Genomic DNA, 26,490 nt, shown 5'->3' with positions numbered 1-26,490 from the left:
ACCCCAGGAACAAGGCCCTCACTCCACCGCCATCACAGCCAGGACAGCAGGAGCACATCCAACTAGGCACGCCCCCCCGGCCAAGCTCGGGAAGACGAGCCCCCGACCCGGAAGCAACATCTCCGGAACTCCAGCACCAGCAGCAAAGGACCGGTAGGCACACGAAGTGCACAGCAGAACACCGGCTCCAAGAATGACTGACTCCCAGCAAGCCCGGCAGGCCAGGAGGCAGTCCAGGGAACCCCGTGCCCGCACAGCCAGGCAGCCGGGCAGGGGGAAGAGAGAAGCAACGCCACTCCAGCCCAGCAGGAGCAGCCCCAGCACACCATCCAATCTGTCGACAGACAGAAAAAAAAGAACAGGAGGGCTGCTGGGTAAGTACAGCTTATGTATTCCCGGGGGGGGGGGGGCGGCAGTATTAGTATCCCAGCATTCCTCTTGTTTTTTTCTGTCGGGAGATGATCATCTCCACTTGTAATTATGAAGGTGTCGAGGACGAAGGGACCTGGGGGTAATGGTGTCATAGGTTAATGACATTGATAACATGAAGTACCTCCTTGACTTACTACTTAATTGCATGGCAGCTTTTATCTGAAATGTAATTCCTCCAAAGTAGAGTCTTTCTTCTTTCCTCAGGTGGATAAGGTTGTAAGGTTGTAAGGTTGTTATACTCCCTCTTATTTAGGAAACTCACCAACACTCATTCCATAAATCACAGGGTTTCACCTTGGACACTAACCAGATTCTAAACACACTTTATCAGCCTTTACATGTCTTGAAACTATCAATTCTATTTTCTGCAACTTGTTAGATCCCTCATCACTCCAAATAACCTGGAAGAACAGTACTAGCTTTTGTGCTATTCCATATTGATGAGAGTAAGTCCTTCACACAGGGTTGGTCTATACTTTCTTTGTTTTGATGAAAGGAATACTCCATTATGTTGCTCAGGTTGTCCAAAACAATTCTGTCCATTAAAATCCATCCCTTAATTGCTGTTCTACAGCTCCCTTTGAAAGTATTATACAATATCAACTAAACGGCAAATCAACGAGGACAGTTTTGATAATTAATTCGGAATACCTGGAGACTCTTACAAAACCAAAACAAGTACTACCTCCATGAAAAATCGCCAGGGCCAAGAGACCAAAAAAGAACCTTCATACTAGAAGACACCTGCATTGCTTTTTAATGTTAGACTTGGGCCTTGCTTTAGGAATAACTGTACAATTATATAGATAAATAATACGTGTTTAGTGACTTTTGTGGTACCTTTGAAAACTATATTTGTGAGGTCCTGCAGTAAATGTTATTCCCATGTCAAAGATCCCTTGTGTCAGCAACCAAAACTGTAAATGTGTGTAAATTCATCATGGTTTGAAACAGATGTTTCCTTTCCCTGGTGTATTTTCAGTCGCACGACCCTTAAATTATATTTATTAACTGATTTTGAAGTGTTTGTTTGGGTGTCACAGCTGCTTTATTTGCACAAGTATGGTGCAGCTAGAGCCGTTCCCGTTGCAATAGGATTTTCATTTAAATTAGGGTAGACTCTCATAAGGTTTCTATTAGTAAGAATTAAAGATGCCAAGAAAGTATTGGCTAGCAATTTGCACCTAGTCTTTTTGTAACCAGAAACATATTTTTGCAGATCAGCTTATGTACTACTAGGTCGGGTTGCAAAATAAGAATTCAGATTGAATCGCAATATGACCTACCTTATTAATGTATTAGATAGATCACAGATTGCGATTTAACCTAATTGGTACTGGCCTCCAAGGATTAGAAGGCCACCATATCTGTAATTAACTTGAATAAAGATGTGTTTTTAAAGCAGCCCATTTCCTCAAAAGAAACAGGGAAAACTTTAAGGTTTTACTGAAAGTTGGCAATGTTTCCCTGGACCCCTGCCTAGTCCCCCTGAAAGCTTAACAAATATTGCAAAAGTGTTTCATAGATCTAGTTGTCTGTCCTTAACCGTTTTTCATTATTGTTAATTTGTTGTAGATCTTTAGTAATATTGCTATAATGTGCTTCAATTGGCTAGTACGTCATAAACAGAGGTATTGTATCTCTTCTATATATTTTAAAATGCTCTCTACTTCTGGTAAAATGTCAGTGTTAGAAAAAGTGAGTTTTTGACTCTTGCAAAATACACGATTATTAAGTTGCCACTGAAGGAGAGGCCTCCTTGGGGTGGCTTCTGGCTGAGGTGTTTGTAAACTATATAAGAATATTAGGATGGGTATTAGGGAATAGTGTACTCCTAGATGTGGTGACCTACCATGGTTTGGGAGCTAGTTTTCCTGTGGAACTCAGAGACGTCCTAATTTAAGTTCTCTGTAGTAAGTTCCTGTGGCAGTGTGCAGTAGCAGCTGGTGTCAGGGAAATGTGGTGCAGCAGCGCGAGAGGGACAGCATGAGAGGGGCTGCAACAAACAAAACAATAAACAAAAATACTTACCTGACCGTCTTCTGTTCACCGCTCTTCTGCTCCTCTGGGCACAGGCTGAAGCTCCCAGCCCCCCCTACTGCCAATCCAAATGCTGCTGTCATACCCATGAGAACAGTGTCGGGCAAGGCTGGCTTTAGTACTGGTGGCGCCCTGTGCGACAAGGTTTGTTGTCCCCCTAACACCCTCCCTCCCTTGACCACCTAGCCATGGATTCCCTCACTACCACCATTTGATAATGCACCCCAAGTCTTCATTACCACTCGGGGGGCGTGGCTAAGCAAGCCACGATGGCGGCTGTGTTCTGCTGAGGCTCCGCGATCGGGCTAGCATCTTGCCCAGTTCCTGCGATCGTCGGGAGCCTCAACTTCCAGATTTGGCACCCGGAGTGCCCCCACTTCAGGCGGCACCCCCCGGGTGAGGCGCGGATCGCGCTATCGGACGGAATCTCCGAAGACACCTCCCGCCGGAGCCGCGTGCCGAGCTGCAAAATGGCAGTCGCGGCTCCCCTCCTCTGATACCTGCACCACTGTGCACCCGGGTCCTCTGTTCGGTGGCCCTGAGCGGTACGGCCGGCCGGCCGCCACGAACATCCAAGCGGTGAGACGCAACCAGCCCCGTGGAGGGTAACCGCGACCAGGCACTCCGCCGCGGTCACACGTTTGGGCGCAAGATGGCGGCTGCAGCTCCGGGGCTCCACATCACCGGCGCCCTTTCCCGGAGGAGAGATTGACCCGACTCCACCATCTACCCGACCTTCACCGCGGATTGGCGATCCCACGGTCACACCTACTTCCCGGCGCCGGACCATCCTGACGATCGCAGCTCTTCTCGGCGGTGAGTGCCTGCCCCCCCGGGGATTCTGGCTCCAGTGCCCCAGCTGCCTCCCGCACTCTTCGGGGCTCATCGGAGGACACCCGCCCCTGCATCCCCCGGACGGGTGTGCGGGCCGAAACATTCCTGGACCCACGGGCAGCTCTCCGGGTCGTGGCGCCTGACCCCAACATGGCGCTGCGGGGACCCGGGCGCCGGGCCCGGTGCAGGCTGCCACATCCCCATTCTGAGAGCGGCGGCGCTCCCGGATCAGCGGCGGATGCCCGCCACGATGAAGACGACCCACCGCCATACCCAGACGCCTGGAGCCGTGCCACCTGACCCCTGGCCCCAGTGGAGGGCGCCCGGACTGCCCTGTGCCGGAGAGGGGAGTGGGAGCCCACCGCCTCCACACAGCTCCATCGCGGGTGGCGAGGGACCCCTTCCTCTGGACGTATTCGACAGTGGGGTAAAGATCCCGGATCGTGCGTGCTCGTGGATACGCACATAGCCCCCCACTACACCACCAGCGGCTACGGACTGCCGGCACGCTCCGGATCTGGGCCCCCCTGGTTCCAGCCCCCCATGCTCCTGGACTGCCGGGTGGTTGGTGCGGCCTGACCACGCCTGGGCATCTATTACCTTTTCTACCGGCACCCTTCTACGGCACTACGCACCACTGAGGTGGGACCACCGTGCGGGCATGCCCCTAACCACCCCTGCACCGACGGAGACCGCGTAACCAACCCCCACCGGGTTGTTGTCTGCCCCAGCGGTTTGGTGGCCCACGGGTCCCGGAATACACAGCGGTACAGGGCCCCTTCCACTGGCCTCATGGGGAAACCAAAGGGCTCGCAGCTGGCCGCCGTCCCTGAAACGGCCCGTGAGAACATGCCACACACACACGAGCCTGGACGCAGGTCAACACGTCACAAACCGACCCCACTTTATCGGCGAAACTGGACCAGGTGCTGGCAGCTATAGAACTGTCCCGACTCTCAATGGAGGAACGATTGGGTGTCCTGACGACAGACATTAGCCTGATCCGCGACGACCATCGTAAGCTGGCGGACAGAGTGAAGGAGGGGGAGCAAACTGTGGCCGCCCTTCAACCCACGGTGAAAACTCAGGGGACGGACCTGCGGGAGGTCCTGCGCCGTGTGGTGGCCCTCGAAGAGCGCACGGTGGATTTGGAGGGACGCTCGAGGCGATGCAACATCCGCGTCCTGGGTTTGCCAGAGGGAATTGAGAACTCAGACCCCCTGACCTATATGGAATCATGGACCAGATCGTTCACCCCCGAATCGGAGCGCTCGCCATTCTTCTCTATTGAACGAGCCCACAGGGTCCCCGCCCGGAAGCCTAAGCCGGGTCTCCCTCCTTGGCCCATGCTGGCCAAGTTCCTCCACTTCCGAGACCGCGATGCTGTGCTTCGCGCAGCCCGGGCGGCGGGACCCCTGCAGGTGGAGGACCAACAGATCATGGTGTTCCCGGACTATGCCCGAGAAGTCCATCAGCAGAGGTCTACCTTTCTGGATGTTAAAGGCCGCCTCCGCGCCAACGCCATCCAATACTCCTTACTGTTCCCAGCCCGTCTCAAGGTGCTGCACAACGGAAAGGCCATATTCTTCACCACTGCGGATGAGGCACAGGACTGGGCTGAGCTTCACTGTCCATTGATCCCCAAAGCCAGGCCCCAACGAGAGCACAACAACAATTCACGTCGATCCAGGAGACGGGGCATGAAACGTACCCAGATGGGCCTCTCCAAAAGCCAAGCATCCTCCCCCTCGGGCTCGCCCGACTTCACGCAAATCATACGGGAGAGACAGGACGCCGTGAGGGCGGTGGCTGAACTACACCTGTCTCCCCCTGCATTGGACCTGGAACACCAACCGCATCTGTTCAAAACCAAAACCTGGAATTCTCTCCCCACCCACCTCTGCCTTACACAGAACCACCTCTCCTTTAGAAAGCAACTAAAAACCCGGATATTCGATCAGTAAAGCACCACCCCCCCCTCAAGCACCTTGAGACCCTCTGGGTGAGTAGTGCGCTATACAAATCCCTGAACTTGAACTTGTTCACCCCTGAGAAAGATCGAGACAGCGATGGCACAATGTTGGGATTTGGCTCAATCTCTTCCCCTCTCATCGTCCCACACACAGTAGACGCTACCCTGGCCGGACAACCTGGCACCTCTTCATGATAGACGGATAGACAATCACTGTATCCTCTTTTCTTGATCGTTCTATGTGCTGTCTGTGAGCCAAAGCTGCATTACCAATTAACTGTGTGCACTCGCGTGCGATAGACACATATCCGACAAAAGCCCGATCTGCATACAGGCCTAGCAGTAACACTTGCTGCCACCCCCGCAGAATTCTGTTGTATTTCTCCCCTAGTGGGAAACAAGTTTGGATATGCCACCCCCGGTGATATATCCCCTGTATTGGGACTGTTTCCCACCGTTGGTTTTACCTGTTTTTACTCCCGACAGTTCCCCCCCATACCTATGGAAGCATGGCGCGCAGGAGCCAACGTAGGACACATGACCACACTGACAGCGGGGACAGCAAGGGGGCCCCGCTCGCATACACGACCCTTTAGTAATGATGGCTCCACATTCGGACGTTAATGTCCTCACACTAAATGTACGAGGCCTTCACACGCCCAATAAACGCTACTCCGTCTACTCCTACATAAAGCGCATGACAGCCAGTATCGCTCTTTTACAAGAGACACATATTAATGCAACTGAATTAGGCCTGTTACAGGCCAAATGGCGGGGTACCCTTTGTGCCACGACGTATTCAGCGTTTGCGCGCGGTGCCCTAATATGGGTTAGGCCGGGCACCCCCTTCCGAGCGCTCAGACGGGTGGTGGACAGGGAAGGCAGATATGCACTACTAGAGGGACTCTTAGATGGACAGGGAATCCTCCTGGGTAGCATTTACGCCCCTAATACTGAGCAGGATACATTTTGGGATCACCTTACAGGTGTCTTGGCCCAGTTCACTACTGTTCCTTGGGTCTTAGGGGGTGACTACAACTGCACACTGGACCCTCTTTTGGACCGCTCACACCCCCCCTGCACGTTCCCCAGTCCCCCGACAAGCGGAGCTATTCCGAGCATGGGCCACGCACTGGGCGCTCAATGACGCTTGGCGACACCTACATCCTCATGCCCGCATTTACTCATTCCACTCGATACCCCACAACCTTCGGGTCCGCCTGGACAGGTTCTTATGCTCTGCACCAATCCTCCCTAAATTGATCTCTTCGGACTACCTCGGTCGGATCATCTCGGACCATGACGCCCACATATTACGTCTGACCTGGCGCCCCCCACACCCACCCGTCCCCACTTGGCGACTCCCTAGGGACTGTTTGGCGGACCAGGTGTTCAGGGACTCACACAAACACAGCATACTAGACTACTATTTTTCACGCAATGCGAACACGGCATCATCGGTGTTGGTGGAGTGGGATGCGTTCAAGGTAGTGGCACGGGGGGAATGCATCAACCAGATCGCAGGGGTTCGCCGCACATTAGAGCGGACACTCTCAGCCACGGAACAGCGCCTAGCTACACTCACTAAACAACCCGATAACTCAGAAGAACACGCCGCGCTCACGGCCGAGGCGAAGTCCACATACCAGGTAGCCTGCGCTGATCTCAGGAAATATAATTTCAGGGCCTATGCCACCAGAGTCCATAAAGACAGGGACAAAACGGGAGCGCTGCTTGCCTGGATGGCGAGGCAAGACACCGAGATCAAACCGATCACGGACATTATCAACCTGGAGGGTGTGCTGGTGCGATCTCAGGCTGAGATCCTCCTGGCGTTTCAACACTATTACGCTGAGATGTACGGGGCCCCACCCCGGTTCTCTCCGTCATTCGTGGATCACTTCCTCGATCCACTGTCGCTGCCCACAATATCGGACGCTGACAAGCGTACGCTCGACGCTAAAATAGCGCCCTCAGATATCACCCAAGCACTGCGTGCCTTGTCTCGTAATAAAGCCCCGGGTCTCGACGGTTTCCCGCTGGAATACTACTTGACGGTTTCCCCCCTAGTGGTTCCTCGCCTGGCTCGGGTGTTCGCAGCGGCCCTTGACCTGGGAGTGTTACCCTGTTCACTGCGAGAATCGGTGATTGTCATCTTCCCCAAACCGCACAGAGACCCCCTCCACATGGGTTCGTATCGCCCCATCACACTCCTGTCGGCGGACTGTAAGATCCTCGGGAAGATACTGGCTGACAGATACGCCCAGGTCATATGCCCACTGATCCACCCCGACCAATGCGGATTCGTTCCGGGGAGGAACACCTCACAGAACATCCGCCGGGTCTTCCATATCCAGGACCAGGTACGGGACAGACTCCCTCACGCCGCTTGTCTCATCTTGGATCTAGAAAAGGCGTTCAACACCCTCACCTGGCCGTACCTTTTCTCGGTCCTACGTCGTCTCAACGTTGGCCCGATACTCATGGCGTACACACGCCTTCTGTACACAGATCTGACGACACGAGTCCGGATTGGGAAACACATTTCGCCTGCATTTGAGGTCCGACGGGGCACGAGATAGGGGTGCCCTCTATCGCCTCTTCTGTTTGCCCTCGCTGTCGAACCGCTGGCGATCAGACTGCGCCAGGAGGGAGTCCACTGGGGCATCCCGCTCGCAGACGTCACACACTGCGTCTCTATGTACGCAGATGACCTCCTCATCTACGTCCGGGACATCGAAGCTGACCTTGCCCCCATAGGGGTGACGCTTACTGAGTTCGCAGACGCCTCGGGACTCCGAGTGAACTGGGACAAGTCCACTGTCTACTCCTTCCACCCGGATTTGCCGCCCCGTGACGTTAGGCTGGGGACTCATAGACTCTCATGGTCCGCGGAGGCCCCCCGTTACCTCGGTGTCCGCCTATATCACTCTCCGTCCGACATCTTCTACGGTAATCACCGTAAGGCGCTAGCTAGCCTCCGCCCGACTGTTGCCTTCTGGACCAAGCTCCCATTGGCCCCGGTAGGGCGGATAGCCCTGGCTAAAATGGTGATGCTCTCCCGGCTCCTCTATCATTTCACTAACCTACCTGTGGGCCACCTAGGTCCTTCTTCCGAGACCTCGACTCTCTCCTTGGCACCCTTATATGGGGCTCAGGTCGACGCAGAGTGGCCCTGAAAACCCTCCAACTCCCCACAACGCTGGGTGGGCTCGGAGCTCCCTCCTTTGAGTCCTACTTCCTGGCGGCGCAGCTCCAATGGCTGTCGTATTGGATGGCGAACCGCCATACCCAGGAGACTTACACCCCGACCGGCAGAGTCACGACCCCGGAGCTCATCCGTCTTCTCCTCCCGGGCACCAAACCACGACGTACATACCCCCTTCAGGTCGCGATGGCACGTCGATGCATGATGCGGATCCACCGGATATCCCCCGGGAGGACCCCGTACTCCCCGTTGCTGCCGCTGGTCGGCTGCCCCAGACGGGATTCCGCACTGCGATATCGCGGACATGGAGTCGCTTTTCGAGGAGGGTCAGCTAAAATCGATCGACCGGCTGGTCGCCGAGTTCGAACTCCCCCCAGGTCAATTCCTTAGGTACCGACAACTACTTGAGGGGTTCCGTCCTCACCATAATCTCCATGCCGGCGAACCTGATACACATCCGGTTATACACGCTATCCTACGCATGGGAATGGGACGCCATTTAATCACCTGGCTGTACAAAGCGATTCGGGAACTCTCGTACACTCCCCTGGCGACCCTGCGGGCCACATGGGAAGAAGACATCAGGCGCGCATTACATGATTCGAAATGGACCAAGGCGCTTGAGGCCCAGAAACGAGTCTCTAGGAACGCCCGTTTCAAGAACATCCAATACTGCATACTACACAGGGCATACCTTACACCGGCGCGACTGAAAAAGTTTTATCCCACAACACAATTCCTATGCCCCAGATGTCATTCCCCCGATGCAGATTTCCGTCACATGTTTTGGAGCTGCCCCAACCTCCAATCCCTATGGCAGACGGTACACGACACACTGAAAGATCTCACAGGCCTCACGACCCTGGCCTCCTGGGAATCCAGTGCACTAGGCATTTTCCACATCCCTAAACAGGTCCCGGCACACAGACGCTTTGTATCCTTAACGCTGCTACTGGCAAAAAGATGTATAGCTATGCATTGGCAATCTCCGGAGGGTCCCCCCATAGCGGCATGGACGGGGACGGTCTGTAAGTGGGCGGTGGCAGAGGAGGATGCCCTTCGGGAGGAGGAGGCCAGGGGCGCACGCAAACATCCCATTTCTATGGAATGGGCCATGCTCCTCCATAGCTTCCGGCAGTCCTTGCGCACTGATGACCCGCCTACACCTACATCCCCCTCCCCCGCCACCTGCCCCGACCACTCCTCCCCCCTCCCCCGCTCGAGTGAGCCCATAATCCTGACCTGATGCCCTTCTACTTGTGTCGGACCCCGGTGCTCCACGCCCCCTCATCACCACCCCGCCCCCATGTCGATCATCCCGTTGCCCACATGCATGGGATACCTCCGCCCTCTGGCCGCTCTGCCTCCCTATGGGCGTCCACTGGGGACCCCCTTGCCTCCCGACGCCCGACACCCATCTCCTTCTGCCATGCTCCTGCCAACGCCTACATGCTCCCCCCCACAGTTCCGTCCCCCCAGTTACCTGGCAACACCGCTGTGCGAACTATACAGGCCCCGAACCAACGACCCCTATGGTGGGGACTCACATGTCTATTGTTACTCTTCTTTCTCCCCCGCGGAGATTGCTTCCTGTATCCCAGCCTGAAAACTTGTCTGATTGGTCTGTAAAGTTCAGTGGATGAAATGCCAAATTACACAGGTTTTATGTACAGAAAAGTTGTGCGAACGGCTGACCCCGGCTGAATGTTGACGCCACGCCAGCAGCTGATATACACTGTACCCATGTTTGATGATGCAACAATAAAAAACAGATTTAAATTTATTTTTTTAAAAGTCTCCATTACCACTCTCTCATATATTTATTTAGTTTTATAGCGCCACTCATACCAGTTTACGGTGTCAGAACACTTTACATCACACACACGTTGCACAGAGACAATCACACATGTGTAAACCAATGTATAGGAAAGGTTATATAAGACAGAGGCATACAAGGGGTAGGAGTCACATGTCGTCCATACTGGTTGGCACTATAGTTTAAGAGTCCTTGGTCTGGAAAACCACACACTCAGAAGTTAACATGTAACACCAATGTTCGTTTTTTTTTTTATAATTAGAATTTATTTCTCCCTAAATGAACCCTTTTTGCAATATTAGGATAAGTAAAGACTGGGAAAAAAACATGTAGCTGTAATATATTCCTTGCAGTTTGCATGCAGTTCTTTGTTGACGGTTATTATCTCACTGCTCAATATTAGGATTTTAACTTTTAAACTGCAAGTAACAAAAGGATTTCTCTTACTAAAGAATGACCCATTGACCTATTTATAGCGTATGCAACATTCTTTGCAGCAGGCATAATAACCTTCTGCACTATGATGAGTCAAAACTTCCTCTACCAGACAAAGCTCCAGTCTCTCTAGAGGAAGAACATTAATCACCGTCGAGACATTTTTATTGATGCTTGAAAATTGTTTTGACAAGGAACGTGGCATCTGGTGCTTTAAAAATAAATAAACATGGCGCCCCCATCCCAAGACAGCGCCCGGTGGTGGCACCGATCGCACTGCCCTAGAGCCGGGCCTGGTGTCAGGATTGGGCATAGCAGGCTTGCTTTGCGCTCCATTTGGAGCTGAGAGCCTGTGCCTGCTGGTCTCCCCACCCAGCCAAACAGCTGGGTTGGAGAGATGTCAATGTGCATGATAGTTTGGCCGTCCCAAAATGGCTGGCCAAACCATCATGCACACTGGCGGCAGTGACCACCACTCCACCCCTCACATTCCCCCAACTGCAGTGGTGTGACCCCACCTCTAAAGGTTCAGCCACAGGACAAGAAATACAATGATTTGCATTTAGAACATTTTATTTTTTGTTTGCCTCTGCGGGCAGTGGGACGACGCTCCTTCACCATTGTAGAGGAGCCGCCGCTGGCAGAGTGGCTTGTGTAGTGTGGTGTGAGGAATGCTTTTGTGATGAAGCTTGGTGTGGAATGTCTGGAAAGTCTTGCTACTTGTAGGTAGAATCAGTTTAAATAAAACCTTCATTGTGTGCATATCTTTGCACCGCTGCTCCTTAATCTTTTACTTATCTTTCATTGTTGACCAGCTGAGACTAGTGGACTTCACAGGAGTAGATAAGTACAGCCTCGCTCAACCACAGTTTCTGTTGGATGCACTCAGTAGTTGCACTATCTACAATATTTACACGGAATTTTAATTTCCCAAGACTACAGTACAAGAATATTTATGCTTTTGAGTACCGCTGGCAAACTTTTATGCATTTACGTATTGAACGAGCAAAAAACAAAAGTGAGGCAGGCATGCTCACACAGTATTTCAAGTTGACGCACTGAAAACATCAAGGTCCCACACAACAAGCACAGAAAGATGTTAAGTGTGACGCACTGACGTCACTGCACCACGTCACATCGAGCAGGTCAACAGTGGGCTATCTTTGTTCTTTCTGTTTGCTTGGTAATTTTTCAGGTACTGTAGAGTGAAGTAGTGCGGTTAAGTGTAAGGTTTCCCTAACACTCTTGGTTTTGGGTAAAGGAAAGTGGTCCTTAGCTTTCAAAATGTCATAATCAATGGGGTTGCATAGAACACAAATGCCTAGAACAACACCGAAGGTAAGGCTCGGTGGACTCATGAGCAAGCAAGGTCCTTACATGCCAGAACTAGAAATATTACATGGTATTGTGAATTTCTGGGTTTTATATTAGCATGTTGTTTATTGTATTGTTGTAGCCCACAATGTGACCTGAATAGAGGACAGGGTGGCGAGGAAATAGAATGATGGTGGCTGCCTATCAGAAGGAGATGCAGTGGGTAAAATGTTCTCTCTGTTAAAAACCTCAAACATTTTTCAGTGCATACAAGGCGGTTCTCTATTAATGGCTGGCTATCATTGGTGGCCTGAATGACCTGGGAGGATTTTCCTTGCTTTCCTGTCTCAAGTGGATAGGGTTTTGGCAGGTATTGACATTGCACGGGTTTTTAGAAGCAGCCAGATCACCTATAATATCAATTATAGCTCCGTGATATTTGATATTTATTATTTTATATAGCGCCCAAATCATTCTGTCCGGGGGATCTCCGCGCTGGGGTAGCGTGTTTCAGCCAGACAGACACACCCCAGAAGAGATAGGTTTTTATCAGCTTCCTGAACTGTATGAGGTTCTGGCATTCGCGTAGTTGGCAGGGAAGTTCGTTCCCGAGAGTTGGGGCAAGGAAGATAAACACCCTGCCACCCATGCAAGCTCTTTTAATTCTCGGGGTGCAGAGAAGTAGCTTAGGTCCTGACCGAAGAGGCCTAGAGGGTGTATACCTTAACAGTTTATGAGAATGGGATATCAGTGTTTCACTCTAAGAGAACAAATAGAATTGCTAAAAAAGGTGTCTGGTAAGAATTTGTTAACACTGGACCTAGAAATATACTTACCTTTGTCAAAGGGTGGGTAAATATGACGTCAATTAACACGTTTTTGTCTCCAGTTGGTAAAGCGGAATACTGCTTTAAGGAATGGACCATGGCTAAGCAGCTTCAGATGGTCAAACCAAGGAGAGATGAAAAATATGCAATGGATATTACAAAATTTACACTGGTTGAGGTGCTCCTATTCCTTCCAAACACTCTACCACCATCAGAATTATTTGTGCACATAACACCTACATTAAAATTGTCTGTTTCCTTATGGCGAAAAGAATTTGAGCTTTAAGACATAGATGATATCGACTCTTGTGTGCTGCTTTCTCTTGCAAGTTACATTGATGCTCTGGGGATTGCATAATGAATCATGTTTGTCCTTATGTTTCTTCCCTTTTTAATTTATTATATTCTACTCTTGGTGGGGGTAATGTTCTAATAATTTTATAGCCCTTCTGCCACGGGCTATAGCGTCTGTTAAAGGCCCTCTCCCTCGTCGGGGTCTGGGCATTTATATAACTGGTGTAGCCCTCCCAGCGGGCTATAATATACCTGCTAAAATCATAATAAATAAAATAAAAAGGAAATGGAAACACCAATGAAAATCTTTTTGATATATGATGGAAAGGAAAAATAGAATTAATATAATTAGGGAAAAGGAATACAGACATTATTCCTCCAAAAACAATGCAGAGAAAAATCCAAGGTAGTGTTTAGACCTTACTATTGTGAATTGGATAAATAGACCCTTATATCAGAAGATATGGTTAAAAGCATAAATGTTCAGATGTGGACCATGTGCCACTCTGGACTTCTGTACTGTTCCTGTCTGTCTGTACATTACTCTGAAAACTCCGGCTATGCCTTAAGATGATGCCCTCCATGTTTTTTGGCCTTTTGAAGGACATTAATTGGCAAAGAAAAATCACTGGTGACTAACCTTTTTGTTCCTCTGAGGCAGTTATAAAAGACGAAGTTACTACAGGTGCTGCGAAGACCCGCCCAACGCTCGAGCCCCTCTACAGCACTGGTGCTATCAGGCCTCAGGACATAGAGCCAGAAAAATCTATGGGCGACCGTACCCTATACGTTATCATTGCAGTGAGTTTCGCGATTTTCGTGGGGATCATCCTGGCATGGTGAGTCAGTGTCGCTGCTTCCAATGCAAGGTCTTCTTGCATGGCTTTGAAATTATGTAGATTGTGCCATCTCATAATTTATATGCTCTGTCACCATATTAGCTTTCTGTATTTTTCTATTTGATGCTGTATCACTCTAGGTAACTTTAAATAACAAAGCCAAATGAAATCAAGTATAATGAATACAACTACATAGATATCTGCTTTGCGGTTCAGTCTGTGCCCTGGAAAGAAAAGTGGCTTTACTATAGCTTTATTTCGGAAACGGGTTTGGTTTAGTAACACAAATGTCAGATATCTGATTTTAATGTGGAAATGTATTGCAGTTCCCAAAGATAGTCATGTGGTAATATCTTACATGAACATTCTTACTCTCTATAGTGCACAGCAGATATCCGTTTCTACCCACCTCTTCTATTGACAAACCTGAGTCAGATGTTTTTCACAAATGAGACACAAATGTAAACAACACAATGGGCCCGATTCACAGAAGTAACTTAAGACAAAATCCTAAATGTACTACCATTTTGGTATTCACAGAAGGCACTTACTCAATTTGGTATTCACAAAAGGCACTTACTCATTTCGGTATTCACAGAAGTTAGCACTCCTAACTTTAGGACTCCTAAATGCCTTCTGTGAATACCGAAAGTTTTAAAATTAGGATTTTTCTCAGTTTAGTAGTAGTAAAGTTAGGACCTAGATCCGATACATCCCACTGAAGGAACTTTTAAATGATATCTTCATAGGGAAAAAAGATCTCCCAGTATCATGGAACGACGCGATAGTGAGCATTTTACTCAAACCAGGAAAGGACCCAGCCAAATGTGAGTCATAGAGACCCATATCCCTTTTAAACTCGGACTACAAGATCTACACTCAGGTATTAGCAAAAAGATTAGGGGAAATGGCTGGGTCCCTGATTCACCCAAACCAAAAAGGGTTCATTAAGGGCAGACAAATATATGAATTATCGCACAAACTCATTAGTGCTATTGACATTGCAACCCTCAACTCTAAACCATTGACAGTTATAACTTTTGATGCTGCAAAAGCGTTCGACAGGGTTAGCTGGCCCCTTTTGAACGCTACTTTAGCCAATTTTAATCTGGGCAATAACTTCGAGAGCGCAATAAAAAACATATCTAAAAACCCTACAGCCAAAGTGCTGGTCAACAACTCCCTTACTAAAAACATAAAGAGAGAGAGAGAGAGGCACAAGACAAGGGTGCCCCCTCTCCCCACTTCTTTTTAACTTCCATGTAGAGCCCTTAGCATGTCTCTTAAGAAGGGAAGAGGGGATTACACCCTTCAAATATCAGGACTGGGAAAAAAAGTCGCATTGTATGCAGACGACTTAATGTTTAGGTCACTGATGACCTAAACAGCTTACTCCCAAAGATCGAAGAGATCATAGAACAATTCGGGGTATTTTCAGGTTATCTTGTGAACCAAGCAAAGTCAGAAATTCTAGAATGGAACATAAACTCTGGAAACCCATTAGTGAAGGAAAAAATAAAATATTTAGTGATAGAATATACAAAAGAGCTAGATATGATACCAAGTATGAACTTTGTTAGAGTACACAAAGGCATAAGGAAGCTTCTCAAAGCGTGGGCAGGTTTACAATGGTCCTTCTTAGAGAAATCTAATCTAATTAAAATGAGTATACTGCCAAAGTTTACTTATCTATTCAGTTCAATCCCTTTGGACTTTAAGAAGGAACAAATAAAAAAGCTGCAGGGGGAGTTATACAATTTTATTTGGGCTGCCAAGGGAGTGAGAATAGGGTGGAAAAACTAAGAAGGAATAAAGCGCAGGGAGGAATCGCAAGCCCAGACATCCTAGAGTATTGCAGAGCCTTCCAGTTTAAAAATATAAGGAGACTCCTGGGTAAGTGGGAGGCATGGCTGATCTATTTGAAAGCCTTAATCAGTCAGGATAGATATCAATACCTTTACAAATTTGGACATCCCAAGTACTTTAAAAAGATCAAGCTAAAGACACTGAAATCAGCTGCAAAAACCTGGTATGTAATAAGAAGGATCTTAAAAATCCATTACTACAGCAAGTACGCACCAATCTGGAACTCCCCAGGAACCCCTGAATGTCTGAAAAACAGGTTAGTAACCCCCCTAAAAGAAGCAAAAATAAACAATTGGGGGCAGTTAACAGAGAATAATAAAATCATAGGATGGGAGATCCTAAACACGAAAACCCAGGGATTATTACCCAGATTTAAATACTATCAATTGAACAGCTGGATAAAGGGTATAAAGGAAAATTTACAAGGTAATGAAGCTGTTGAGCAAAAACGACTGTGCACGAAACGTTTCAAGAAAGAGATATCATATTGGTACTGGGCTCTGATAAAAGCCGGAGAATCGGAGTATGAAGCCACCGAAAGAAATCTGGAGGAAATCCCTGGCATGGCTGGACATCTCTCACTACTGGCAAACCTCGATGGCAATTGTAGGGCGCGTGGTAAGGTCTGCCCCACTGAAGAAAGAACACCTTTACACGACACACAGATCGTATTGGACTCCAAAAATATTATCAAAGATCGACAGTAACAAGGTAAAAAAATGCCCTAAATGCAGGGAGGAGAGAGCAGACGACCTGCATATGTTCCGGGACTGCGTACAGCTGGAGGATTTCTGGAAACAGACGGGTAAGACTCGATCTGATGTGCTGGAACAGCCCATAGAGGTAAGCATGGAAGCAGTTATTTTCGGGATTAACCAACACACAAGCCATCCCATACTGAATAAACATCAGGAAAACATTTTTTTCTTATTAATCCTGTTAGCCAGAAGGGAGATATGCATTAATTGGGTAAAAGCTACTCCACCAGTACATAATGAATGGCTAAACTCCATACTAAGGTATATAAACTAGACGGCAACAAAGATTTCAAGCAGGAACTTGAATTGAGTAGTCATCATGGCTAGCTCCCTCCTACCTCCCAACAATCTCTGTGCCTGGAGCTGGACAAAAAGAGGCCCCTGAGGACAAGGTTAGTTATATCCCTTGCACAGTACTGTAAGGACATAGTGCATTGGGCAAGGAGCACATCAAAGGGCCTCTGACTCCTCCAAAAATGTTGCTAGATGAGGACAAAAAAAAATGTTGTGTGTAGTATTAGTCAGTAGGTCCAGAGCTAGTCATGGGTGGGTGCATGATAAAGCAACTGTTCCTTTTGTGTGTTTTGAATATATTTCATTTTCAAGCATCATTTAGGGCATGGAGGGCATTGGATTGAGTTGGGAAATGTGTTTTTGTGGGGTGGGGTTTCTGTTGTTGGGCCTGGACAGGTGGCTTGTGGCCATTTTGAAGCCTAGGCCTGCAAGCTTGTCTGCCAACAGGCCTGCTTTCATCCAGTAGGCTCAGAGCAGGTAGCCACAGGTGCATTAAACAAGTGTTTCTGTGTGGTATGTTCAATTTAGACATCATTTAGGGCATGGATGACATGGGATTAAGTTGGGAAATGTGTTTTTTTTGGGGTGGGGTTTCTGATGTTGGGTGTCTTAAAGACATGCCTTTGTTGTGTGTGTCTGGTGTATGTTGGTGTGCAATGCATGCACCCTGCAGAGCAGCGTGCTTTAGCGTGCATCCTTTGCCTGGCTTTTATAGGCCTTTTGTCAGTTCATGGTGTTTCCCAGGCCTCCTGCTTGTTGCTTGTGATTTGTGAGTACCCATGTGGCTGGTGGCCTTTTTTTGTGGTGGGAGTTATTACTAGTGTCCTGCTTTTGCCATAAAGGCCTGCATGGTTTTCCTATTGGCTTACTGCTTTCATCCATCCACCCCCTTTGCCAGCAGCAGCTCCATGAATGATGTGATGGTCAAATAATTTAATGCCAAACAGGGTCCACCCCACCTCCATTACATTTGTATTTTGGTGGGTCCTATTCTCTTTCCTATCCTTCCTGAGAGTGTAGTGTGTATACAGTAGTATAACATAGCCCTTGTTGACAAAGTCTCAGAAATGGCTAGACTATATCTTCTTTTGTTTGTTTGTTTGTACTAGTACAGTAGTAACTGAACCACAACATCAAATGCAACATTTCACTGATGTTCTTCTCCTGCTTATTTGCTTTTAGGTGCACTAAAAGCCAGAGGAGGAGGTGTCATCATCATCACCCGTTGTACTGCCAGCCAGACAGAAGTCCTGCTGCGTATCACGTCCACGTGCGACCACAACTTGTGCACCTGTGTACTGCCTGACATCTGAATAAGATGGCCCCAAAGAAAGGTACCAGGTCCAGTACCAAGAAAGTTGCCAATGAGAAGAAGGAACTAAAAAAGGAAGTGCCACTAACCACGACTGGTGTGCCGGCTAATGTTTTTTTGGGACCAAAAAAATTACGCATGCAGCAGCGTTGTCCGGAAACCAAGCTGGGAGCAGCATCTTCGCACCAGCGGCACAACCCCACCAACCTCGGCCCAAGCCCTTGAGTGTCGCAGAGGTAGCCAGTCTACTAACGAGCAGCGAAGTTGAAATGCCATTATCGCAAAGTACTGCTAAAGTATAAGGAGTTAGGTCCCGGGACGTGGGGGGGGCTGGACCTTCTTAGAACACTAATATACAATTTGCTCCCCTCACACTTTTTTGTTGCTTGATATTACAAGTACATGAATCAGGACTATTTCTGATTATGTGGGTTTATTTAGTTTCACCCTTTACTTTTCAATTTCAAATACAAAAAGATTCATCATTGCATGTATGAGAAACACGAAACATATAAAACGTTTAGACAAATATATAAACCACAAATGACAAAAAACTTATCAAATTCGAATTATGAAACAATACATTGCACATTATTTAGACACTGCAACATTTGTTCAAATTACTCAAATTATAAACGAAATGTTAGTATCAAAAAAAGGCTCTTTTTCGTAAGCTCATTAAAGGACAAAGAGTCTGAAAGAAGGCTAATGGGATACAAATCAATGAATCCAAATCGCAGTTAGTCCTGTTTGTTTTTTAGCCTTCTTTGTGCCGACGCGTTTCGAACCCGTTAATTCATTGAACGGGGTCTCATCAGGGCCTTGTCACTTCTAATGTCTGTGTGTTATGTGCAAAAAGAGAAAAGAGAACAACGTCTTAGTTATGTTGTCCTGACCCATTTCGCTTCACTTTCACTCTGCCTTTGGACAAAAACATACCTGTAGCTTTGCTTGCGGCCGGATTCACAAGGTTCAACGGCCTTCTAGCTTTCTGACTGTCTCTGGGAAATCTGTAAAAATAGTTTTACCTATTTAGAAAAATTGTAGATTGGGAGGTGATTGACCCTAGCGCATGGGGGGTGCCACCGATTCATACCTGTTATTGGCACCGCGCTCATGAGGAGTTTTCTTCGTCAGCCCCTTTTGGATTGTCTGTCGTCTGTTTCTCTGCTTATTGGCTTGGACTCCCTATTTGTGAAAATTCTGAGTTACTTTAGAAGCGTGCTTGTTTTTTAACGTGTGCGGAGGTTCCGAAAAAACACTCTACCTTCCAGGGAAACGTCCCTCGGCAAGCGTGAGTCTGCTCTCAGGGCGTTGTTCTTCCGTTTTCTTCAGTCTATCGAAAAAAACGGGGGGGTTTGAGTCATTCTGTGTCTCCTTGCATTTGTACGGAGTGTTTGATTCATTTTAGCCCATTTGCTCCTACCTTTAGTAATGAAACGTGGAGCACGCAATTAAAGCTTCTGGCAGTCTCCGGAGCTCGGCTAGTCTAATGCTTCCGCGTTCCAGACGAGATTCATTAGTGGCAGACACCTGACTGCCAGCGTCATAAAGAGCTGTCAGCTAAGCGGTCCAGGACTTGTGGGACTTGTAGTTTGGGGTGATGAATGTACCATCATTCAAGAAGGATGTTTGTTGGAAATGACCCATTATTGCGCTGACTCACACGAAGCACTATTTGAGCATATAGATTTTGGGGAAGTTAAAGCCTAGAGACTTCTGACAATGTGTTGAGCCCACTTTGGGTGCTATTGAATTTCAAAATTAAATATGCCTCTTTTGTTAGAAGCACATTTTCAGTGTCTGGGGGGCATTTCATCTGGTTAATGCTGTATAATACAGTCCATTTAAAATCAGTTTCTCGATGGTTTTTCTCTGTAAAATGCTGCACCATAGGCGCATTTGCTACCTTGTTCTTTATTCTGGATCTGTGCTGCGTGATGCGAGTATTCACTTGTTGGTTGGTTTTCCCAATATAGATTTTGTCGCACGGACAAACAATTGCATACACAACATTTCTTGTCCGGCAATTGGAGAATCCTACATTTTTCCATTTGGTGTTTTTGTGGATAAATTCAACCCCTTCCATTATCGCAAAGTAGTACACAATCAAAGCAGGTGGAAACTCAGCAGATAAGTGTGCAGCAGAAGCCGCAACAACAACAGCAGCCGCAAGAATAGCCCACAAAAGTAGTTGTTGCTCCTGAAGTAGGGGCATTTCAGGAAATCGAGCTTCCTGCTGACAAAGTGGAGCAAACCACTGTTTCGGAAGATCTTTTGTCTTCCAGACTACAAGCAAGGAAAAGGAGGCTTAGCCCATCATCTTCTTCTTCAAGCCCCGCTTCTGATGATCGTGATACCACTTGGCAGCCACCAGCTCAGTCTGAGAGTGATGCACGCCACAAGATAATGCTACTGAAAAGGAAGGTTCCAGAAGAACCTAGAATTATGGAGGTAGATGTACAAGAGGGGGATGATGTTAATGAAGACGAGCCAGTCATCACGCACATCACTCATGCCCCAAAGGGGATGGAGACCAACATTATCACCCTATCCAGAAAGGCTGCTGCTGAGATTGTATGTAGCACGGATACCACCAACACAGGTTACACCACCATGATCTCCAGCTTCCATATTTTCAAAGGCACGGCAGGTACCTACATCCAGCTCAACCATCTCAGTAGGTAGTGGTAGAAGTCACAGTGTAGCTGCACAGAGTCACAATCCAAGCACACCCTCCAGTTCATCTGGTATTGAAAGTGGCACATCCAGCAGTTGGTACTAAGGAGGAGACGTTGCTATTTGCTCAATTTGTCACACAGGTGTTCCGCGGGGTAAGATTGGTACAAACTATGGTACCGGAGGCCAAACAAGTCATCTCAAAATACACCACACTATCTTGTGGGAAAATCACCTACTTCACTTACAACAAAGAAAAAAAAATCAACCCATTGATGTTGGGCATGAAGAATCAGCGGACGATATTATTGCGGTGGAAGGTGAAGAAGAGGGAGGCATTTCTAGCCCTGTCCCCAGTAATGTAGTGGTACCGGCCACATCCTCCTCAGCAACATCTCAGTGGCACCGCAGTAAGAGCCATACTCAGAGTCAGGCTGAGACATCAAGGCGACCAAGTACTGCAATGAAACAAAGTGCGTCGTTGATCCTAAGTGGGTTGATGAAAAGAACAGCACCACAAAGGAAAGTAATCCAGCCTACCATTGAGAGCATGCTTAGGTTGGAGGGGCAGTTCCAACGTAATCACCCAACGGCACGGTTGTACAATGCGAAGCTGGCTAAAATGTTAGCACTGGACCTTTTTCATTTGTGGAAGGGGTGGGTTTCCTTGAATTTGTGCCAGCCATCTGCCCTAAATGGAAGGTTCCCAGCCGGTCCTATTTCGCAAGAATTGCTGTTTCGGCACTACATCATGATGTGCTGGAATTGGTTGGACAAGCTTTGCAGCAGAGTACTGTTCACAATATCCACCTGACAACAGACATGTGGACCAGTTGCCAAGCCACAGATTACATGTGCATCACTGCACACTGGGTCTCTTTTGTGGGGGTTAGAGATAAGCTATCTCAAGGAGGTGCTCTTGACACAGCTCAGGTTTTTACAGCTACTCGGAAACATGCAAATGTAGCCATGTACATCTTGGAGAAATCTCATACTGCTGTAAACATTTTGGAAGAGTTTTGCAACAAGGTTTTTGAATGGCTGCACCCAAGAGGGCTTAATATTGGTTTTGTTTCCACAGATAATGGCAGTAATGTACTTGAGGCCATGGAGCTTGGTTCCTATTTCAGGGTTCCGTGTTTGGCGCACTTGAACATTATAGTTCAAGACTTTCTGAAACGAGAACCCATAGTAAGCAACTAATTGCCACCTGCCCAAGAATCTGCACTCATTTCAGCCATTCTTTTAAAGCTCGGAAGCAGCTGAGGATCATTTAACGTGACTATAAAATGCCAGTCAAAGCACTCATCCAGGAGGTGGCCACAAGTTGGAACTCAACTTATTACATGCTTGATCGTCTGTTTGAGCAGTACAGGCCACTCAATGAATATGTCATGGGAAGAGGGGATGCTACAGTGAAAGGCATGACCCTTCAGATGGACCAATGGAGCCTAGTTAAATGCCTGACTGACATGCTTCATCCTTTTGAAGTCTTCACACGTGAAGTCAGCAAGGAGGACTGTACTATGGGCCTAGCTATCCCATTACTGAAAATGCTAGAGCATAAGCTGAAGGCGGTGTCTGAATCATGCAAAGGTGTAGAGGAAAAAAAGAAGTCTGTGAGTTGGTGGAGAGCTTAGCCCGTCGCTTAGCTGACAATACAAGGGTGCAAAATAAGATTTTGTCACAAGAACATTACATTTCTGCCACAATTCTGGATCCACGAACAAAATTGGCACTGAAGACATTAATTCCTTTTTCAGAGATGGATGTTGCCCGCTACAAAACTTGGATAGCTGAGGCAGCGAGTAAGTTGCAAAATGAACAGCTGCTAATTAAATTTAAAAGCCCGCTAGATCAACCCACAACAAGTACTGCAGCAGGGCATCCGGCATCAAGTGCAACTTCGGAGGCTGAGGGCAGTGCATTTGGCTCAGAACACTCATCATCACTATCGACAACAGCAATAACTGGATCATTCGGCCCAGTAGAATCTTTAAAGGATTGGTATTTGCATTTAGGCATTGGTAAACGCAGTGCTGATGCACAGAGAAAAGACCCGGAAAAAAGTTTAGCACCCCTGAACATTGAGCGGATGGTCCAGGCCTATCTGGATGACCCAACAGAGGTGTACATTGATCAAAACCCATTGCGGTATGGGTATGGGAAAAGGGCCCAATGGCCACTGCTCAACAGGCTGGCGATAAGCTATCTGACTTACCCTGTCGCAAGTGTCTCTACCGAAAGTGTTTTCAGTGCTGCTGGTTCCATTGTAGCAAGGAGAAGGACCAGTCTCTCTCCCAAAAACGTGGAGAGGTTAACAATGATCAATATGAATCAGCACTTCATACCACCGAATTACACAATACATGAATCAAGGGAGGAAGATGAGGACAGCGGCTCAGGTGACGGAAGTAGAGTGTTACCTGATGATAACCTACTTCTGGTTGAACCCCCAGAGTTTGAGGATGAGTTATACTTCCCTGACAATTAGGCTTGCACTTACTGTCTTCCTCCCTTATTTTCCTTTATTTGTGTGTCTGTCTTTCTGGTTACAAACTTTGAACCACAACAAATCCATCACCACCGTCTTCTACTCTTTTCATTTCAATATACGAGTTTCAGCTGTCTGCATTTCACAGTACAGTCCGCCGAATCCAGCTCCTCCACTCCATCCTCCTGAATCTCCCTAAATCCATTGCCCCCATGAGAGATGATGATTGGATGATGCAAAACAGAAGAAAAAATAAAATCTTTCCTAGTCCCTCCAAAAGAAGTGGTACATGATGACTACTATAACTATCCTACTTTCTGAGCCGAGAGCGACTGCCCATTAACTGAAAATGAGATGGAACAGGTAATGAATGATGCCAAGCATTGGACGCAGACTGAGTGATTTTGTTGTTGTTTGTTGTGCATGAAGTTATTTCATTGTGCACTATTTGTAATAATCATCATGCTACACACTAAAAGTAACTGAAGGCAATTTTCCCCTTCCTGCAACTATTTTTAATAAGAAATTTGTACTTCTACTGCAGCTTGATACATTGGTTTTGATTGAATACAGGAAGGGGACTCAATCTGTACACTGCACACTGAGTATGACAACAGCACCGTCCATGATGATGATGGTGAGAGAGACGGCCCCTTAACTTAAGATGAGAAGGAACAGGTAATGAAAATGAATAGCATGCATTGGACACCTGACTCTGAGTGATTGGTGTTTGTGTTTTTGTTGTTTGTTCTACATGAAGTGAAGTCAAAGTGTACTAGTCTTAGTGTACACACTAAAGAGTGACTCAAGTCAATAATATTTCTACTCTTGTTGTTTAATATTAATAACAAATGTGTACTTCTACTGCAGGCCGATCTTGACAGTCAGTCAGTACAAGTATCGGAGGTGATTGATGGAATAATAACAAGTCAGGACGTTTCATGAGTGGCATAAAAGGTAAACAAGTCAACAACAACCACAGCAGACCTAAATGTCTGCGCAGAAGTGGAGTCTAGTGTAGCGGTGGTGTGACTGCGGTGCATTGATTTAGTCACTTAAATTGTAAAATGCTATGTTGCTGGATATGTGCTTTGTCCAACTCTTTAAAAAAATTTACTCTAAAAGGAGGATGTGCTAAGCGACGTGCCGTCACTGTGGGCCTGCTCTGTCCTGTTGCTGTTGTAGGTCAATGCTGGAAACAGACTAGAGTAGAGATGATGCATACATGCCGCCTCGGAAAGTGTTCTTGTTGCACTACACCATAACTTTTGCATTTTTTTCAACTTTGTTTCTCAATAATATCCCTTTTGTTTTTCCATCTACAATTACAGGCCGGGACTTACCCAGTGCTATACTTGGGAAAACAATGCACATTTACCTTACCAATAAATCTACATTTGCCAGGCAGGCAGTGGCAACACCCAAGATTGATGGACGAGAGGACCAAGAGGAATGCCGAGATGCAAATTCACATTTTTGACCAGGATAACACAATAACCGTATCAACTTTCATCATCTTTTAAATAATTAGATTCATTTTTTTGTCTACAATCTTTACAACAGTGTGTTCTTCTTGTTGTTATTATTATCATTAGGTGTGCTCTCTGTTTATGATTCAACCCTACCAATATTTAAACATTGTATTTGCTATCTGTAAAAGTAAGCCCGGAACAACTGAACATAAACTGTATGTAATCCAGGTCTCCTTATCAATCATCACCATGCATGCATTTCCTTTTTCTCCCTTAACATATTAATATGGATATGGTAGTCTACAGAGTTTGTTGTTTGTTGTTTGTCCATGCGTACTGTTTTTTATTTTCAAACCTTTCCCCAAACCCCCCTTCCCATCCATTCAATAAACCCTAACCCCCTTCCCCCGGGCTGTGTGACTTATTGAGGTGTGACTAAATTAAATGTACGCCAATAATTTATCACACGCTTGCTGGGGCGGATGTGGCGAAAGCAACAGTACTTCAATTTCAAGGTAGAGCGAGGATCTTCTTCTGCTTTCCCACCCATGAGCAGTAGGAACATATACATCCATATTAATTGCCTGGATTAATTGGATTTGTTGTCATCCTCATACACAGCACTAACCTGTTAAGCTTGTGTCGAGTGTACTGTAGGCCTAGTCAAGTGACTCGACACAACTATAGTTTGTAACTCTGTTTAGTAGGCTATCCCCACCACCATTATGTTTTGTTGTAAAATATTTTTGCATATTATTGTTTTGCTGTAAGTTCTGTACTGTACTTCATTCTACTACTCCTTGAACAGTCTCTCTCAGGCGACTGACTGTCTCATTTTCTTTTTTTGCAAGTGCTGCTGCCCTGCCAGTGTCTACTACTACTAACACCACCACAATCATGGCATGTTAGGAAAGGAAACCATCATCACCATGCAGCCATCACTGTGCCTAAGTTAAATATCACGGTACAAAAGGGGGTGGTGATGGACGGTCCAGGGAAGGCGTGGCTTGGCAGTTTGGGCTGGACTGTTCCCATGAGGCACAGGGTCAGACTGATTTGCATATAGCCATGTCTGAACTGGGGTGGCAGAGTGGGCTAAAGACCGGTGATGAATTAAACCCAGATCTGTTGACTGGTTGTGAGTGTTTGATTGGTTCAGATGCTCCGTCCATCGCCACCCCCTTCTGTACCACTAAGTTAAACATCAAGCAAAGGTAAGAGAAGTTTGGGGGAAGCATATTTAATAATGGACATGTTTTCAATCAATTCACACACCCCTTTCAGTCCAGTTAAAGAATACATATACTACAAGAGAGAGACTGACAGTACTAGTAGGACAACTCAATCAGTGAGGGGCGCCGCATCTATCTGTTTGTGTCTTACAAAGTCAGCCAATTATTTAAATCAAACACTGGCTATGGGCAGTCCTGCACCAGCAAGGCAACAGTGAGATGTAAAACAGTAACCCCACCCACAAAACATTAACAACATTGTATGTAAAGTAGAAATATTGATTTAATAACCCTAACAAAAATAAACTATATAAAAAACAAGCATTTGCAATGCAATAGGCCTCGCATTAGGAAAGTTTGAGCTATTGGTAT

General features: G+C 47.1%; 1 protein-coding gene across 4 annotated transcripts in view; it reads left to right on the top strand.

Annotated features, from left to right (window-relative positions):
• IZUMO1 (izumo sperm-oocyte fusion 1) overlaps positions 1–26,490 on the top strand; it is a 268,814-nt gene that overhangs the window by 205,196 nt on the left and 37,128 nt on the right. For all 4 annotated transcript variants that reach the window (XM_078650921.1, XM_078650920.1, XM_078650919.1 and 1 more), the window contains one exon: positions 13,834–14,011. In XM_078650921.1, the coding sequence (XP_078507047.1) occupies positions 13,834–14,011 (178 nt within the window). The remainder of the gene's footprint in view (positions 1–13,833; positions 14,012–26,490) is intronic.

This window comes from Lissotriton helveticus, chromosome 7, assembly GCF_964261635.1.
Source record: "Lissotriton helveticus chromosome 7, aLisHel1.1, whole genome shotgun sequence".
Taxonomy (NCBI): Eukaryota; Metazoa; Chordata; class Amphibia; order Caudata; family Salamandridae; genus Lissotriton; species Lissotriton helveticus.
This window is presented reverse-complemented; position numbering and strand designations above follow the sequence as displayed.